At 43.7% G+C, this 18763-nt stretch overlaps 2 protein-coding genes across 5 annotated transcripts in view; one reads left to right on the top strand and one right to left on the bottom strand.

The window, feature by feature from the left end:
• Nucleotides 1–335: 335 nt before the first annotated feature.
• Nucleotides 336–2142, top strand: ndufab1b (NADH:ubiquinone oxidoreductase subunit AB1b). The gene is made up of 4 exons (XM_052049273.1): nucleotides 336–545; nucleotides 1388–1504; nucleotides 1579–1666; nucleotides 1727–2142. Exons 1-4 carry the CDS (start codon nucleotides 375–377, stop codon nucleotides 1816–1818), a joined length of 468 nt encoding a protein of 155 aa, XP_051905233.1. The 5' UTR covers nucleotides 336–374; the 3' UTR covers nucleotides 1819–2142.
• Nucleotides 2143–4215: 2073 nt separating this feature from the next.
• The window catches only part of LOC127589896 (trinucleotide repeat-containing gene 6A protein-like), a 28966-nt gene continuing 14418 nt past the window's right edge, over nucleotides 4216–18763 (bottom strand). For all 4 annotated transcript variants that reach the window (XM_052049216.1, XM_052049215.1, XM_052049217.1 and 1 more), the window contains 18 exons: nucleotides 18537–18668; nucleotides 18249–18410; nucleotides 15332–15520; nucleotides 15032–15195; nucleotides 14850–14927; nucleotides 14117–14275; nucleotides 12865–12984; nucleotides 12544–12663; nucleotides 12317–12409; nucleotides 12066–12240; nucleotides 11790–11930; nucleotides 11456–11626; nucleotides 11224–11367; nucleotides 11021–11128; nucleotides 9934–10164; nucleotides 9687–9757; nucleotides 9466–9605; nucleotides 4216–9299 (listed from right to left, as the gene is read on the bottom strand). In XM_052049216.1, coding sequence (XP_051905176.1) covers nucleotides 8951–9299; nucleotides 9466–9605; nucleotides 9687–9757; nucleotides 9934–10164; nucleotides 11021–11128; nucleotides 11224–11367; nucleotides 11456–11626; nucleotides 11790–11930; nucleotides 12066–12240; nucleotides 12317–12409; nucleotides 12544–12663; nucleotides 12865–12984; nucleotides 14117–14275; nucleotides 14850–14927; nucleotides 15032–15195; nucleotides 15332–15520; nucleotides 18249–18410; nucleotides 18537–18668 — 2747 coding nt within the window. In that variant the 3' untranslated portion in view covers nucleotides 4216–8950. The remainder of the gene's footprint in view (nucleotides 9300–9465; nucleotides 9606–9686; nucleotides 9758–9933; nucleotides 10165–11020; nucleotides 11129–11223; nucleotides 11368–11455; nucleotides 11627–11789; nucleotides 11931–12065; nucleotides 12241–12316; nucleotides 12410–12543; nucleotides 12664–12864; nucleotides 12985–14116; nucleotides 14276–14849; nucleotides 14928–15031; nucleotides 15196–15331; nucleotides 15521–18248; nucleotides 18411–18536; nucleotides 18669–18763) is intronic.

The following is an 18763-nucleotide window of genomic DNA, read 5'->3' as shown; positions in this document are numbered from 1 at the left end:
TCGATTGATTTCGCCACACCCCAGAACAGAATGTTGAATTAGAATGTGTTATTAATGTTATATTTTTAACACAAGGTTATTGTGAACTTTCATTTGTGATTTTTAAGTACTTCATTCCATTAATTAATGCTGTGTAGTTGGACTTTGATTACTTTTGCCTGAACAGGCCTGGAAGCGTATGTCGTGTTTTTGTTTTTATTACTTGTATATTTTTATTATACTATTTACAAGAATCATTTCAAAAATAAACTTATATTCAAACATACCGTTTACTGGTTAAAAAAATCGAATCTCACCACACATGCGCACTGGCAAGCCCTTGTTACGTCCCCTTCCTCGCGCTGCATCCTGGGTACCTGACGACTTCTCTCAACATGGCGTCCCGTGCCCTGCACCAGTGTGTCCGCTCTCTCGGCCGACCTTCGCTGTGGCTTCTGCCCACCAACCTGGCAGTGAGAGTCCCCCCGGTCTTTGCTGCAGCCGCCCTCCGACCTCTCTCCTTCACTGCAGCCAGCAGGAAGACGCGGTGGCTCGGTCAGAGCTATGTAAGTGTCCCCTATCATTGAGTTGCTGGGCCTAGCGTGCGTCGCCATGACCTACCGACGCCTTTCAAAACGGTTGCGTTATCATAGCATGAGAAAAATAATGATGGATAACAAGTTGTTGAGCTGGACAATTAAAATGGCATCCCACAAGCAGTTTATCAAAATCGACACTATCTGCGTCAGGTTGGCTAGCTCGCGAAACTATGTTGATGCGTGTTTGTCGACGCAAGTCTTAAGGTGGTATGAATGGTTACATTCTTTCTTTTATGACAGTTTTCACGTTCGGCTTCAAATTTAGTTAATGCACTACTGTCAGTGAGTTAAGTACTATTACAAAAATAACATTAGGTGCTAAATGATTGTACAAATTGACAGTTTTGATTGTGACGCATCGCATAACGTTGTTTCGAAAGGTGGGACCGATATTTAAATTTGATCATTAAACTGGGAAAAAATAGCAGTATGGTTGTACAACTTAAATTTGATATGTGACCACACGTGAATGTTAACACTTTCATCTCAGATAATCTCCACCAATGGGTCAGTGTCAATGCCATTCATTAATCGGTTTCGAATATAGCGGAAGCTTTTGATTTTCAGAAGAAAAATAAATTGGGAGGCTGTTATGATAGTTGAGACAAAAGACTGCAACAAGACCAAGTCAGCAATCAGGGAAAGATGTGAGGGCAAGAGAGGAGCAGGCTAAAAAAAGCGTCCGCCTTTGTTGAAAACCAAGCGGAAAAAAAGTGATTCTCATTGCTGTGAATAAAAAAAAAGTGTACTAAAGACAACATTCGCTTATGTTAGTGTGTTGATTGAGCTCCCTCCCTCCCTGCTTCCAGATCTCCTCAGGCGTGCTGTGCCGGCAATACAGCGACCTGCCTCCTCTCACCCTTGATACCATCAAAGACCGAGTTATGTATGTCCTCAAGCTCTACGACAAGATTAACCCCGAGAGAGTAAGCTAAAATGAATAAGCTGGGAAACTAGCAAAAGGCACTTTGTTAACGTAGTGTCTTTGAATGTGTCTCAGCTGCAGACGTCCTCCCACTTTATGAAAGACTTGGGTCTGGACAGCCTGGACCAGGTGGAGATCATTATGGCCATGGAGGATGAGTTCGGTAAGTGTCTTCATCCCTCCGTTCTGTCACCATATATTCAGCAATGCGTTACCTCTGCAGGCTTTGAGATTCCTGACGCGGAAGCCGAGAAGTTAATGACTCCTTCGGAGATTGTAAATTACATCGCAGACAAGAAGGATGTTTATGAATAGGAAGAGAGAAGATAAAAAAAACCCTAACAGGCAAGTCTACAGTGGGACCTACAGTCCAGTCGTACAAAATTTTGACTTTTGTTTCTTTGATACAGGGTCACACCATCCAACCTCCACAGAAAGGTGGCACCAAATAATGTGTCTGTGTCCTCGCCGTTGGCGCTTCTCCATTCGTGTTGTTGTCAGCATCTGTTCCAGCTGCAGCGTCTGGCGTTTGTTTGTATTTAAATGAACGTCTCATTTAAAATGTCTTTGTTTTCCCCTTCCACACATTTAAATAATTTCTTGAGTTGATCAATAAAGATATTGCCTCGGCATAAGGCATGCTTTTTGTGGACCGAGTACTACTTGAAAAACTCAGTGACTATTTAGTTGGCACATGGTTCAGGGGTCCGCAACCTGCAGCTTGAGAGCCCGATCATGGTTCCCACGGGTCCTTATAGGCCAAGTGTGAAGTAAAGTTGGCCAACTATGTTTTTGAGTAATATCAAAAGGCTGAAGAATTATAAACATACTTCCGTAATTTTTTTTACGCAACCCTTCCAGACTATTTGTTTAAGCCTTAGCACTGCACTTGAAAACGAAAATGCTTTTCTTCGGAAATGACGTCACATGGAGAACTGCGAGGGAAGTCCGCCACTGAACAGCATTATTGCAATGCTTGTTGGTAAGATGCCACGGCGTTGTGTGGTGATGTATTGTTTGCAATCAACAAAAAAGTTCTACCAGTGCAGGACAGCAGGGCACGTAAATGGACATCTTTTATTCGCATGAAGGGAATGAATTTCACTCCATCTAAAGTGTGATGGCTAAAAACGCCTTACTATACATGATCGTTTTTTTCCGGCTAAAAACGCCTTACTATACAGGATCGTTTTTTTCGGCTAAAAACGCCTTACTATACATGGTCGTTTTTTTCGGCCAAAAACGCCTTACTATACATGGTCGTTTTTTGGGGGGCTAAAAAGGCCTTATTATATATACATGGTCGTTTTTTTTTTTTAGCTAAACAGGCCTTACTATACATGGTCGTTTTTTTTTTGGCTAAAAAGGCCTTATTATACATGGCCGTTTTTTTGGGCCAAAAACGCCTTACTATACTTGGTCGTTTTTTTTTTTGGCTAAAAATGCCTTACTAAATACATGGTCGTTTTTTGCCGAAAAAAACGCCTTACTATACATGGTCGTTTTTTCTGTCGTTTTTTTTCGGCCAAAAACGCCTTACTATACATGGTCGTTTTTTTTTTGGCTAAAAAGGCCTTACTATACATGGTCATTTTTTTCGGCTAAAAACGCCTTACTATACATGGTCTTTTTTTCTGTTTTTTTTTCCACTAAAAACGCCTTGTTATACATGTTCGTTCTTTTTCGGAAAAACGCCTTACTATACATGGTCGTTTTTTTTGGCCAAAAACGCCTTACTATACATGGTCTTTTTTTGGGGCTAAAAAGGCCTTACTATACATGGTCGGTTTTTTCGGCTAAAAACGCCTTACTATACATGGTCGGGTTTTTTTTGGCTAAAAAGGCCTTACTATACATGGTCGTTTTTTTCGGCCAAAAACGCCTTACTATACATGGTCGGGTTTTTTTTGGCTAAAAAGGCCTTACTATACATGGTCGTTTTTTCCGGTTAAAAACGCCTTACTTTACACGGTCATTTTTTCGGCTAAAAAAGCCTTACTATACATGGTCTTTTTTTTCTGTTTTTTTTTTCCACTAAAAACGCCTTGTTATACATGGTCGTTCTTTTTCGGAAAAAAGCCTTACTATACATGGTCGTTTTTTTCGGCCAAAAACGCCTTACTATACATGGTCGGTTTTTTTTTGGCTAAAAAGGCCTTACTATACATGGTCGTTTTTTCCGGTTAAAAACGCCTTACTTTACACGGTCATTTTTTCGGCTAAAAACGCCTTACTAAAGTGTCCTTGGGTGTCTTGAAAGGCGCTTATAAATAAAATGTATTATTATTATTATTATTATACATGATCTTTTTTTTCTGTTTTTTTTTCCCACTAAAAACGCCTTGTTATACATGGTCGTTCTTTTTCGGAAAAAAGCCTTACTATACATGGTCGTTTTTTTCGGCCAAAAACGCCTTACTATACATGGTCGGGTTTTTTTTGGCTAAAAAGGCCTTACTCTACATGGTCGGGTTTTTTTTGGCTAAAAAGGCCTTACTATACATGGTCGGGTTTTTTTTGGCTAAAAAGGCCTTACTATACATGGTCGTTTTTTCTGGTTAAAAACGCCTTACTATACATGGTCGTTTTTTTTCCGGCCAAAAACGCCTTACTATACATGGTCGTTTTTTTCGGCTAAAAAGAGAAGAAAATATAATAATCCTGGCGCCATGCCCTGTTCAGTGGAGTCTAAAGAAAGAGGAGCCATGAGGGTGATTGTTAGTCTTTTATTGAGGGTTGTACCCAAGTTATACAGCTTTGTATGCTGGCTGAAGGGGCCAGAGGTTACAAACAGTAATCAGTATACGAGTACAGCCAACAGAAGACCTACTACCTACAAGTCTATACCTTAGTACACATTCTTTTAAGAGCACTAAAAGTTCAGAAAAATAAGAGAAAAAAATACTGAACAAACCAAGCAAAAAAAAAAAAAAAAAGTAAAAATATTAAATGAAACCAAACAGACAGCATCAGGAGACATTCATATTAGAGCACACTGGAGTTGGTTTTAATACCTTGTCATATCAGGCGACTTCGTTCTTTTTTTTTGTTTTTAATTAATGTATCAATATACCCAAATAAAGATTGTCCTTCAAAAAGTGCAGTTTCCCCAAAAGTTAAGATAAAATCCTGTGATGACCCGAGGAAGACGTTTGAAAATAAAGTTACTGTCATTTCTAGGAGAGGAAGATGCCCTCTCAATGATTACAGACACACACACACATTTTATATATATATATATATATATATATATGTACTGTATATATACATACACACACACATATTGATTAAACAGTCTTCCACAGCAATGTGCATAAGAGGTGATCCAACTAGACATGGTGGATTGATAGAATCTCTATAAAAAGTTACGCAAAATGTTCACTTTTGCCAGTCTGGAAAAAGAAACGAATGGACCTGACCACGCACTCACTTCCTGCTACAACTGGCCTGGCGCTTTCAGGTAACCTTTTTTTTTTTTTAAAGTAAGTTTAGTATTAGTAGTAGCAGTATGATTCGACAATGGCACAACATGTTTGAGGAATATTATTGGGAATCCCGTCAACAATTTTTTTTCTCTCCTTTTTCTCTTTAAGGGATTTTCAAGAACACAAAAACTCAAACTGGACGTGGAAGCTTGAGTTCAACACTCCACTGCATAGTCTCTCTGAGCGACACTCACCCTCTTTGTGCTGGTTGGACTAAAGCTTTTGGATTTCTTTTGCACATAATTTTATACTCAATGACAAAAAAAAAAAAGACAGCATATAATCACAGTTTTCTTTTTGGAAAAGGAGGATGGGGGGGTTGCGTCATTTTTGTGTGTCTCAAGCATTTTTGATCGAGAATAATTGCCACTGGGTGTTTGCTCACATAAGAGTTCAGTCAAGAGGAGAACATAGTCACATTATTCTTCTTAAATAGTAAAAAGTAGTAAAGTATCACCTGGCAGCTTCCCCGCCAAGCCTCCCTCCATCTAAGGGAAAATGCTGGGCAGCCTTGGAAATTGTACAGTACTCTCGCCCACTTTAAAAAAGGTTTTCCTTCCATCATCTTTGTTGCAAAACTCAACTTGAAGCATTGAGCGGTGTCCTGCTTCTTATATACACACACACACACACGCACACACGACAGCCTTCCCTGACCATCTGTTGCCATGACAACGAGCCGTTCACTACAGTGCGCCAACATGAAATTAAACATGAGCAGTGTGTGCAACTGTCAAATGAAAAACATCCGCGTCCTAATATTTGATTCGCTTTTAATCTCAGCAGAAAGAAAAAAAAATAGCGATTCGGTCACCACAAAAAGGATTTTCAATCTTTTATGGCCACAATATCGATATAACGTGCATGCATTGTGTGGCTGCAAAAAGGGGGTCACCGACCTTTTACGACGGACCGCCACCTTCATACACACGCGAGGGGGGGGGGGGGCACAAATTTGCTTAAATTGCCCTCACTCATCCATGTGAAGACACTGATCATATGAATATTTTCCTCAATCTTAAAAAAAGTAACTCAATATTGCTTACCCAAATGTATTTGGATATAAACTAGCGGCGACAATTAAAATAATTTTCTCCCCCACCGAACAATTAGGAGATTTTGGTAAGACTTTTCATTGCTTCCTTGGAACTCCAAAACTCAACATGTTGACAACTTGAGATGAACACATTTGACTGGACAACAACAAAGTGGCCGAATGCAAATCCATGCCAGCATTTCAGCAGACTGTTCGAACAGGAAAGTTACAGAGGAAACAAGACAACTTGCTGCTTCCGGCAGAGCACCATCTTCTCCATTCACACGCACACCTGATCCTGTCACTAAACCGGGACACACACGAACCAAAGACATTTTCGACAAAGTACACCGCCATCAACACCAGCTCTCTGCAGCTTCCAACCGATGGTTCCTTCCAAAAGGCTTTGCTCGGAACACACGCGGCCCGTCACAATCCACCAAGTGCAAAATCCAAGGCTCCTCACTTCAACACGCCAGTTAATCACAAAAAAAAAAAAAAAAAATTCAGATGTTCCTCTTGATAAAATGTGTTGAACAAGACCCACAAAAAAAGTTTAAGCAACACAATACATGGAATTAAGTAAACTAATATTTTGTTTGATTGAATTATTTGGTAGAGCAGTTCAATACTGCCACGCGCACCCACACAAACACATGTACACATTTGTGGCTCATACTCATTGTTAAATAGTCACTGCTCGCCTCAAAAATTAACGCTGACGTGTCATACTTGTCAAATATAAACCTGTAGTGGCAGAGGGGCCACACACACACACACACAAACACACTGAAGAGTTTAAGGTCCATGGCTTCGCTAACGCTCGAGCATTCGGAAGCTTTTTTTAAAGCCCCACCCCCCCACCCCACCCAAACATGGGAGCTACACAATGACAACTAAGATGGAACATTGATTTAACATGGACTCACAATCATCCATTATTGATCAGATAATATGCCCCTCCCCCCTCCCTCCCCTCCCAGCAGAACAATACAATCATATTCCGTTTGTAAACAGGTAGGAGCCACTTGACTTGTTGCATCTGTGGACACAATTGGGATCAAGGCAATGAAATGTGGACGACTTTTGCTTCAGTGTTATTTAAAAAAAAAAAAAAAAAAAAAGCCGCTTCTTTCCATTTTTTTTTCTTTCAAAAAAGAAAAAAACACTTTGTGGCAATGAGAGCTAAATGTGTCGTTTAAAATGTCGTACTGAATGAAACTTGTCAGATGTGAAAGTGGGGGGGGGGGGGGGGGGGGGATAAAACTCAGTAGGCCGTGAGAAGCTACAGTATGCATAGAAACAGTTTTGCTTTTCTCTTGGTTGATACATTTGTACACACACAACCCCCGCCCCCGCCCCCGCCCCGCACACTGTTGATTTTAACACGGGGTAGCGCAGAGGAGACAAACGCACACAAATTTTCTCTCTCTCTTTCACGCACACACTTGGACCCCCCCCCCCACCCTTACAAGACAGCATATTGAAAGCAGTGTGTTGAGCTTCTCCAGCTTAAAGCAGTTATTTGGCAGAGAAAAGAAACTTACAGACCATATTATACATAGTTTTCAGTGCTAGAAGTTGGATTTTCCTTTCCTACAAGAAGGAGTAGTCGTTTTTTTTTCTCTTTAAATCAACCATAAGGGGGGTGGGTGGGGGGGGGGGGGGACTGGCTTAATTTCCTGAGAACCATTGCTGGTTATTTAACAGACAAAAAGGAATAATTCAAATAACCAACACCATGGCCAAAAAACACTGATCCGAATTCCCAGAGTTACAAAAGCATCGTCTTCATCCTCGATAATATTTTTTTTTTTTGGGTGATTTTTTAAAAATTATCATAATTTTTTTTTTATATTTTATAAATGTTTTAGATTTTTTTTCACATTTTTGTATACATATATATTTTTTTATGAGCATTTTCTATTTTACTCCATCTCCTCTTTAAAATGAAGGATGAACACACGTTCCGCCTCCTAAGTCTTGTAAACAAGAGGTTGCAGTGTGGCACCTCCAAAATATTGAAAGCCTATTCTGAAAGTGCTGTTCCCACCCTTGCCCGCTCGGGGGCTCGAGGGAGGGCTTGCTAGATAGGCCCCCGGCCCCTACATTAGGGTGGCTGGGGCTTGCTAGTCCCAGCTGCGGCTACAGTCCTTTGCACTGCAGAGCTCAACGTTCTTTCCGTTTCCAACAACCATCGGTGCAATACCTTTTCTTTTTTTTTTTTTCCTTCTCCTCTTTTTGAACGATACCCAAATGAGCTTATCTTTTTCTTACTGAACTTCTCTATTGATCTTGAACTCCACGACAACGCAGTAAGGTAGGCGTGCCAAGGCAAGAAAGGAGCGCGCGCAAATACGCACACACACACACACACAATACAGCCACGCATACATGGTAAGGACCTCAATGAGTAAACAGCTACACTGGAAAAAACTGGCTGCTCCCTCTATATTGCAGATTAAATATATACTGAGAAAAAAAAAACCCACATTCAGTGCAAAGTTTAAAAAGCTCTTACTCCAACATTGTCAGCAAAAAAAAAAAAAACAGAACTGGAATTCAAATAAACATGACGAATGAAACTATATATATATATATATATATATGTAAATATATATATATATAATAAAATAATGAGCTCAATTGAAGCTTTTTTTTTTCGGTGTGAAAGAGCACTACCTGGAAGCAAATATCCATCCATTCACATTATAGAATTGGCCTGCAGGATTCAAGTATTCCGACTGATATGTTTTTGGGCTAAAACAAAGTGGACATATGTGCAGAGAGAGAAACGTAACTTATTTTCCACAGGGGGGGGGGCACCCCGTTTTGTTGAACATCTTGTCGTAAGCGAGTGGTGTCACTTCCTTTGCTTTCATTCGGATTATTGCCGATTGGCCACTGACCCTCGCCGACGCCCCGCTCACATGGAGTCCCCGGCGCCCGCCAGGTGATCCACCGGGAGGAAGGAGCTGATTGGAGACTGGCTGCCGATCCTTCCCGCCTCTGTGCCGCTGGGGCTCCCCCACAGGCTACTGGAATAACTGGGCCCGCCCCAGAGGGAGGAGCCGTGGAGATCGCCGCCGTTCCATTGGCCGGGCTCGGCGGGGCGGCTGGGAAAAGGGTGGGATTGATCCATTCTGCTCTGAGACGAGCCGACGGCCTGCCAGCCTGAGGAGGGAGTAGCCAATGACTGCCCTTGTGCAAAGAATCCACTGATTTCCTCCTCGCCAGCGAACTTGGCCAGAATAGTCGTGTTCCCCAAAACGCACCTGCACAACAAAAGCAAAGTGAGAACGAGGGTCTGTGTGTGTGGCCACCCTGCAACAACAACAGAAGAGCTCACACGCATGAACCAGGTTGGAGCTCACATGTTGACGACAAACATTTTATGCCGTGCAAAAGGGGGGTGGGGGGGGGGGTGCAAATGTCCCTTACATGTGCAGGCTCTTCTGCGCCTTGGCAGCCTCATCCTTGGAACTGTAGCACACCACAGCGTTACCATGCGGCAGATTGAGGTGGAATGTGATCAGAGGGCCGTGCTGCATACACAGAGTCCTCAACGTGGAGCCGTCAATCTGCGGGACCGTTGGAGCGACAGTTCATGACACGAAGCAAGCGGACGGACGCTGGACACGGGATTTGTTTGGTGCGCAAACCTGAGGCGTGAGGTTTTTTAGAACGAGCCATTGGGTTCTCCCTGAGCTGCTGCCGTCACCCCAACCGGAACCTGATGGCAAACGCGATGTACCAGTTCAGCCATACGGCGGTCAAAATGTGAAAACTAAGAAGCTTTATACTAGTTTCAAGCAATATATATATATATATATATATATATATATATATATATATATATATATATATATTTTAATATATACATGTATATCAGAGTTCTGCATGTCTCACCAGGTGCAAATGGGGAGTCAGCGGAGCCCCACCCACCCAGCCTCAGGGCCGAGCCATCCCAGCCGGAGGAGACCGAGCTGGGCTTTTGACCGGTGAGGCCAGGCGGAGGTCTGGAGGGGGCCGCCACGGACAGCGCCTTGGGAGGCAGGGGGACCTTCCACAGCTCATGGGCAAGAGAGGAGTTTGATACCGAACCAACGCCGGGAGACCATTTTGACTCGCTGGGTCTGGCTGCATGGACACGAGAACACAAACCGCTTTTACCTCACGGACAAGGAACGAACGGGGTTGGCCTGCCAGAGCATCTGATCGAAACTCCGGTGCAATTTGAAAAATCCCATTCATTTTTCCATTATTCTCCACTGAAGAATGAGTCTAGAACGGCTTAAACTAAGCATGTCCAAAGTCCGGCCCGCGGGCGGGAATTTCATCCGGCCCTCGGCCCCCGTCATAAAATCAGTGTCGTCTGGCCCGCAGGTTGGGCGCAATGGAACACGTGTTGCATTGACTGAGGTCTCGTAGACTGGTGAGTGATGTTTCATAGAATACTGCTTCCCTCTAGTGGCTAAATGAGTAATAGCATTTAGACACTAGAAGGCATCACTCACGAGTTAACAAGACATCACTCCGTGTTTATATTGACTGATATGTCATATTTCAAATGATCCTTGCAGTTGTGGATATGTGTATTGCTTGTTCATTTCCCTGTTGTTCGAGTCAAAGGTTTTGTGACTATTGAAAAGTCATGGTGATACATTTTATGTTTCAAATCAATCAATTTGCACTCAGGAGACTTCTGTTTAAGAAAAAGTCAAGTGAATAAGCAGTTGCATGTGATATACCTGTTTCAAATGAACCAAAAGGAATTCTTAAGATTGTTGAAATTAAAATAAAAATGGAAATGTGAAACAGACTGGCTTACTCAAATTTGTTGAACAATATTGTTGTTCAATGTAAAGAATGTCAGCCAAGGTCGGCCCCCCGACATTTTACCACATAAAATCTGGCCCCCTTGGCAAAAAGTTTGGACACCCCTGGCTTAAACTGATTATTATTATTATTTTTTTTTTTTCAGAATAATGCTGACCTGAAGTGCTTTGTGCTGTACTGGTGAGGGAACCGCTGTGGCTGGAGGCACGAATGGATGACCAGGCACTGTTCGAAGGCATCGTGGTGTTCAGTGATGAGGATGGCCCTGCGCAAACGGAGAACGGCGCAATGAGTTTCATTCTTCATCCGATTCGAGCGTCGCTCACGCAAAATGTGGCTTCGCCGCGAACATGACCGTACCATTGCTCCTGTCCCTGAGGTGGTCTGTGTCACGGACGGTGTTGATGGAGAGGTTATTAATGACACTACCGGGGGTCACATAAGGGTCAGTTTCAGGATCAATGTTGGGGGGGTAACCTTTCCAAGGTTCGCCAGGTCGGAACTCTACGCACAGACACGGCCATTAGCTGCTTTCCAAGCCAAAAAAAGAAAATTTGATGGTGAGCGTCAATGAATATGAACGCCGGCATACCTGGGGGCCAGGTGACGGTGTTTCCATGGGGCGGGGGGGAATTGGCACGGGACGGCCAGCCGTCACCCACTGAGCCCATTGATTGGCCGGGAGGACTCAGGGGCGATGGGCCGGGGGACAGGAAGTCATAAAAGGGAGAGTCCTCCAGACGCAGTCCTGACGAAATAGCACCTGTGGGACAGACGCAGAAACAAAAGACATGTTCATGACGTAAAAGAAGCTGAAAATGGTTTGAAACCGAGTTTGCTTTCGATGGCAGCATGTTGAGAAAGCAAACTTGCTCAGCCATCAGAGTTTCCACACGATGACAAAAGAGGTTTCCCGTCAAGCGTACCAGATTTGCTGTTCTGCTCCAGAGGGTCGGCAACCCACAGTTTCTTCAGTCTGGACTGGGCCGGTTCTTTGTAGCCTAGAGCTCCGCCGGCGTTAGTACCAACGCCCATGTCCAAGGATACATTCAGGTTAGAGTTCAAGCCTGACGCAAAGAACACGGGAAGTACGTTAAGATTCTGCTGTCATGAAGCAATTCGCACAGTATACAACTGATCATTCCTAGGCAGCCGTCTACGCGACATTTTTTTAAAAAACTGTGTGTTAATGTTGAACATACTTAAAGGGAAGTTGCTGAAGGATCCGAGAGTGGAAGCATCCTTCTGCATTTCAGGGCTATTGTGGGGCAAGTAGCTGTCCAGGTACGGTTTGAGGGCCGGCGACTGCTTTAGCAAAGAAGCGTCCAGGTGACGCGGCGGTTGCATCACGGATGGAGATGAACCAATCGGACGCGTCTAAAAGACAGCAGGGCACGATGTTACAAAATCAGAGACGCAAGACTCTGATGGATACGTTAATGCGCAAACAAACCGGCTCAGGTGGTCGTCCCACAGGCATCACTCGCTGGCTCTGAGCCTTCTGTTGCTGTTGCTGCTGCTGCTGCTGCTGGAGTAGGATAAGACGCTGCCAACGGAAAATTGAAAGAGAAAACAACTGTAAACTTGTAGCTCGTGAAGTGGGTCCGTTTGTTGGGATAGCATGTAGCAAATAAAATGTTCAAACAGTGGTTGTTAATGTGACTGTTTGTGGCACTTTACCTGGAGCTGGGTCAGCTGGTTTAGTTGGGACAGCTGGTTAAGCATAGCCACCTGCTGAGGGCCTAAGAGTGGATTCAGGGCTCCATTCCCACCTGGGTATTTTAATAAGGGTGGAGGGACCTGAAAAACAAGGTGAGAAACGTTTCTATGAACCTATCCATGTTTTTTTTGGGGGGGGGGGCTGAAGTCGGCGACTGGCTCTTCAAGATTTTGAGGCGACTTTACAATTTATGACCACAAACAACATGGCTTGATTGTAGCTACATTCTAATGATACAAAGACGCGACATGAGCGGGATTCCAAAAGGGAGAGCACGCTACCTGAGAGGGCATGATGGGAGGAGGCACTTGGTTACGGAAGTTGTGATGAGGGAGTTGAGTTGAGTTGAGACCACCGCGGCCCTGTGCTAAGCTGCTGCCACCCATCATTGGGTTTACATTCTAGGGAAAGAGACAAGACAAAGAAAACAAATGCACGTCGCCTTCATCGTCGAACAAGCACTTTCAATGATATTTTGCATTTTGATAACTGAACATTAATCATGGAGCCCAACTCATAAACAAAAAGAACCTCTTGTTAACAGGAGAGCCTCGGTTAGAAAGCGGAGATGCAACAACCTTGTGACGCTCGCGCACTCACCTGCCGAGAGACGCCAGGACTAGAGCGAGCGGCAGACGGCCCAGAGTCGTGACATAGGATAGGCTGAGTGGAAGCGAGAGGGGGCAAGCTCATGCTTTGACCGCAGCAGTGCTCATCTGAAGCAGAGGGGGGAATGGGCAGCTGCGGAAGCAAGGCCGGGGGGCGCGCAGCAGATGGATCGCAAGCACAGTGCCAGCCGCACACAGACAGACAAGAGTGGGGTTAATTTGAGGGCAAAGAGCAAAAGGAAGTGTGAGGTGGTGCCAGTGTAGCAAAGAGGGCCGTATCTTTGGGGTGAGGGTGAAAAAGCAAATGAAGAGCAGCGAAGCCAAGACAAAAAACCCCCCCAAAACTGGCAGGCACATTAACCATGCCGTCCACCGAGGTCCGTTACCGACTATAATCATCAGACATTTATTGCTTTCATTAATGATCGACGCAGGCTGTTCTCGTTGCAAGTGCAAACACAATGCAAATAGAAAGTACATGAAATGAAATGAAATTTCAAGCATGAGTAAAGTGTAATGCATTGAAATGGCCACCGCGGGGCGCAGCGCGACAGTCAGAGAACAAGCACACTCACGGACTGGACTGTAACCAGAGATTGCTGGAATCAGGAAATGTGTTTTGCGCCTCATCTTTACAACAATTCCAGAAACTTTGGTGTGTGTTTTGATCATGAAACTTGGCACACTATTCCCCTGTTAAGTGCTACTTTTTTGGGCTGCCGGTAGTGATCCCAAGTTATTTTATCAAGCAGACAGATATTTTCTTGGGTAGATGTCTAAAAAATTCATGTCTGCTCTATTTGTCATCAATAGTTAATGTACAATACGGCAACGTATATTACAATACACATAGTTTGAATTGTTTGTGTCCCAGGGAGGGAAATTTTATACTCGTGTTTTAACGGTGGAGGTTTTCCGGGATTACCTTGTCATAGTAAGAGTTGCGATCCATTGGGGAGTCTTTGAGTAGCTGGTGTTGAGACCCAGGATTCTTCCCCATGACTCCACTAAAATCCATTGCGTCTATACGCTTGTCTTGCACCATGGCTGCGACGGTTTTCAAGGTATCGTCAGGAGAGTCTCGCTATAAAAAGGAGAATCACAAGAAAAAGGGGAATTCATTTGAGCGATTAAAGAATTAAGACGGGTCCAAAACAAAAACGCATTGGCTCGATCTGAAATTTCATCTGTGCTGTATGTTGCATATGCCGCACATTTGACAATAAAGTTGTACTTGACTTGACCATTGATTTTTTTTAAACATCTTACACCACCAAGTGCCACCGCTAAAAAGACTTTGGCACTGGTTCGACGACTGACCCCCACCCCCAAAAATAAAATAAAATAAAATAACGTTCCCTGACTGCACTTTGGAGGCACCTACAAAGGCAATTGCTGGCACGTGGAAATCGGACCGTCATTATGTGCGGTTATGTCGGCCTTTGTGCGGGTGAGGCTCTTTCTGGTGCCCGTTGGTCCTTATTACGAATCACTTTTGCAACAGCTTAAAATGCGAAACAAAAAGTCGAGTGTTTGGCATCAGGGTGCACTTCCATGACGGCAAGTCTTTGCACGTCATTAAGTAAGCGTTTTTGTTTGTACATAACCCGTGACATGACAAAGAATCGCACTGGCAACACCCGTGGTCAAATACTTACAGAAAAGTTCATGTTGCTAAACTGGTTCATGAACGTTTTCATCCACGACTCGTCCGGTTTGTTGACTGGTTTATTCATCTAACAATAACAAACAACAGTGCATGAATTCATTCCGGCAACTCAAATGAGTCACAACTTTGCACATTTTAAACTGCTCTCCTGATGTCGAGTTAGAAACAAACCTTGCAGGATCCCTTTTGCTTGTAGTTCCAAGTGTTTGGATCATTTGATCTGCTGTCCTGTTGGTTGTTAGTCCACATGCCAATCTCGACTTCTTCTTCCTGGTCCCAACTGTTGCCCATCGAGTCATCACCGCGCCAGGTGTCCATTGGCTTGGAACCAAGACCTAACAAAAGGCGAACGTGGGGAGGGCAGGGGAAAACCGTGACGATTCAACTCGTGAATTTTTTTTTTTAAATGGAAGCACTTTCAATGAAGATACGAAAACAATTCGCAGAGAGCTTGCTATCTATTACGCTAACCTGATTTATGACGACTTCCCCAACCAGACGCAGGCTCTCTATTATCCCGGGTGGGTTCATTCCAGCTAGAGCGAGTGTCCACTGGCTTCCCCCAGGCGGATGTTCCGTTGTCCACCGTCACCGGCGGAGCAGAGGTGGCTTCACCCCATGTTGGGGGCTCCTTCTGCTGGGGATAAGGCTCACCCCAACCTAATAGAAAGCATCGTGGTCATCATACAAAATTTCGTATGCCATTGAGCCCGCAAAAACCAAGCACCAGAATATTCCTGCTGACCCGCAGCTTATTGCATCCAAGTCCCGCTGTCAAATGTGAGGCTAATGGTTTACATTTATGAGGGTTTGTGTTACAGTTGACCCACAAGCCCTGGTTGCGTCTTCCACCACTGGATGAGTTTGGGGAGATGCCAAGGATACCTCGCAGTAAAAATAGGCCAGATCGCAGGGTGGCCCGAGGCTCCAGTGTCCCGCATGTAATGAGGCAAGCACACAAGCTGGCACAAAAGGACTCGCGCAAGGCTTCTTGAAATGCATGCAAAGATACATAACCATCTCGAAGACATCGGCAACCACCGCAATGCACACACGAGGCAAAAACACCCCCCAAATTTACAACTCCATTTCAAAATTTTGGGCTGCTTGCGCCATTCAACCTTTACAGATGTCTGCTCCGAGTAAAATGAAAGTTGTACCCACGACCTGATATCATTTCTTTGTTCAGAGTCCAGAGCTGGGGTGGGAAACCTAGGGCACATGAGCCATATAATGCAAGCCAATTTTCATCGAACTGCGATATAAATACAATACATGCTGATTTATGTAGCGCTTTCACAACAGCGGCAGCTGTAACAAAGCGCTTAACAAAACAGTTAACATAAAGTAAAATAATAAACACAACACAACACATAACATAAAACCGCAGATGAGCCTATTAAAAAGTCTGACAACACGGAACCATTAGATTTATTTAATTGTTGAATTATTACTATTCATCCCCATAAATTTTGTATGGCCCTTTAAGGACTACATAAAGCTAAAATTGGCCTCCAAAAGTGAAATGCTCCCTGGAAAAAGGTCACATGTCCTGACTTGAGTGTAACCAAACCAAATGTTATCCACAGCACTAAGCAAGCTCGACACGTTGCGTCTGAACAAATATGGCAGACTGTCACATTTAAAATGGTAGCAAATGGTTCAACGCCGTAGTAGGGCATTTCAGATATGTTTTTGTTTTGAATCCCCCTCCCCTATTAACAAATGCATCATAAAATCTATTCATGGTTCCTTCTTATAGTAGTTGCCAAGGCGGCCCCCCAAACTTCCTCACGATCCCCTTTCTGCTGCTCCAGTTAGCTCACTCGACAGAGTCCCCTGTATAGGCCCGACAGCCCCTCCCCTTTACTTTCCTCGGCTCTTTCACACAGACCGTTCCCATTTGCACATAAGCCAACCTCGTCAACTGCATGTCTCTAAACCCCAACAAAAGCTTGGGTTTCTATTGCAGGCGCAATTGGCAAGCGAGAGAGAAAAGCCGTAAGAGAGACAAATAAAAGGGGGGGGGGGGGAGCAATGGGGTGCTGGTTTGGAGCATTGAACGATGCTCTTAGCATTCCTAAGGGATGACTCAGCCACATTCACAAAAAAATGTGCCGCAAGGACAATGGCTGTATATATATTTTCAGCATCCAAGCTTCCCAAACAACTCGCGATGTTTTCTATCAATTTGAGTGTTTTGTACGTAAATCTCATTGTAACAGGAAGAAATTTACAAGTGAATTATTAAAATGGAGACATACCTTTCTATCACTACAGGCTTACAGACGAGGCTTGTGCTAACATGTCCGTATTAGCTTGATTTTACAGCTAGCTATTCCCTCCCCGTTTCTGTATTTCAGCGTTGTCCATACTTGTATTCTAAGCACAAAGTATCTAAGCGCTAACACCGCGAGCACTTGGAATGATGGAATAGAGTTTCATGGTTCAGATGATGTCGCAACACTGCACCTAAGTTTGAAGACGTTAGCATCTATAATACATGAAACATATCCTGGTTCCAAACAAACAGAGAGACCGTTATAGAAAGTGAGCCATGAGTTGGGTTTTTTTTCTTCCAATATCACAAACGAGGGCTTGAGGATTTTTTTCCCCTTCTCTGTCATATTAAAATAAAGGACAATGACAGTAGCAGGAAACTAGGAGAAAAATGTCCACGTAATCACAACCTTGAATACGTTTTAACACCTTTTTAAAATTTAACATCAATTAGCAAACAAAATATTCTCCTTGAGATAAATGTCAGCAAAATTACCACTGAACATAAAATGTGCAGCTCGATGCAAAATGTAGCTTTCTCCTTGAAAATGACAATTCAACAGATATTATTCTCAGTCCGCAACCTAAGTCTAAGAAATATTTTTGGGGCACGTTAAAAATAACCCGCAGGCTTTAGACATGTCTTGTGATATATGCTTGAAGAAAGAGAGCTATTTGTAGTCTGTATCATTCAGCTGCAGCCATACGCTGAAAAAAGCCCTGCTTTTGCAACATATAAACAGGCACTTTATTTTTGGCACCATTTCTGAGATTGCCTTCAACCAGGCTCTGAATGCAAGTCGCCGTGGACGTTTTTTTTGCTTATTCGTTGACATTGCTAACTCGAACCAATTCCACATGGCTGATGAAACTGCTGCTATCAAACAAGTTGACTTTCATATTTGGGATTATTGCATATGCAATTTTCTTCTAATGTCATGATTTCCGATATAATATGGATCAGAGTACAAACGTAAATTAGCTATGTTCCATGTGCTGCACACAAGTTCTCCAAAAGGACAAAAACTATGACTTAAAACTGTAGGGAAGAGCAAACCTCAGATTTTTGTGGATTTGAGTCAAGGTATTCTTCATTCATTGAAATTACCTGAACTTCCACCTTTGTCTTGTCCATGAGGCTGCATGGGCTGAGAATGATGCGTCGAGCTATGCGAGGGGTGCGACTGGTGTTGAGAAGATGGGCCCATACTGTCCTGGTCTGACTGACCGGTTCGGTTCCACATGTTGACAGCCCCGCCGTGGTATTTCACTATTGCGGGAAAAGGAGATCAAAATGAGAGCTGAAAGTGAATCAATCTCCTGCCAGTTTTTCAGCTTACGATGACAATCAACAGCACGATTCCCTCAAATCAAACTTTAATTCATCCGCCCATACCAGGATCTCCCCAAGCTGCGGTTCCATCATCGATCTCCATCCGTCGGCGAATGGATTCTGGAGACGGCTCCTCCCACCCAGTTGAAGCCTCGTTCTTTTGACCCACTGTGGGCATGGGACCTCCCAACCAGCCTGAGGATAGAATCAACCCAAACCATCACTTCAGGAAAGCTTCAAAAACACACGGCACATGGGTGACTAGTGCTAAGATGACCTTGAGCAAGGCA

Source organism: Hippocampus zosterae, chromosome 17, assembly GCF_025434085.1.
Source record: "Hippocampus zosterae strain Florida chromosome 17, ASM2543408v3, whole genome shotgun sequence".
NCBI lineage: Eukaryota > Metazoa > Chordata > Actinopteri > Syngnathiformes > Syngnathidae > Hippocampus > Hippocampus zosterae.
This window is presented reverse-complemented; position numbering and strand designations above follow the sequence as displayed.

Coding starts and splice junctions, on each gene's coding strand:
- ndufab1b (XM_052049273.1), top strand. CDS start 375: ATGGCGTCCCGTGCCCTGCACCAGTGTGTCCGCTCTCTCGGCCGACCT. Junction 546..1,387: donor GGTGGCTCGGTCAGAGCTAT/GTAAGTGTCCCC, acceptor CCCTGCTTCCAG/ATCTCCTCAGGCGTGCTGTG. Junction 1,505..1,578: donor ACAAGATTAACCCCGAGAGA/GTAAGCTAAAAT, acceptor AATGTGTCTCAG/CTGCAGACGTCCTCCCACTT.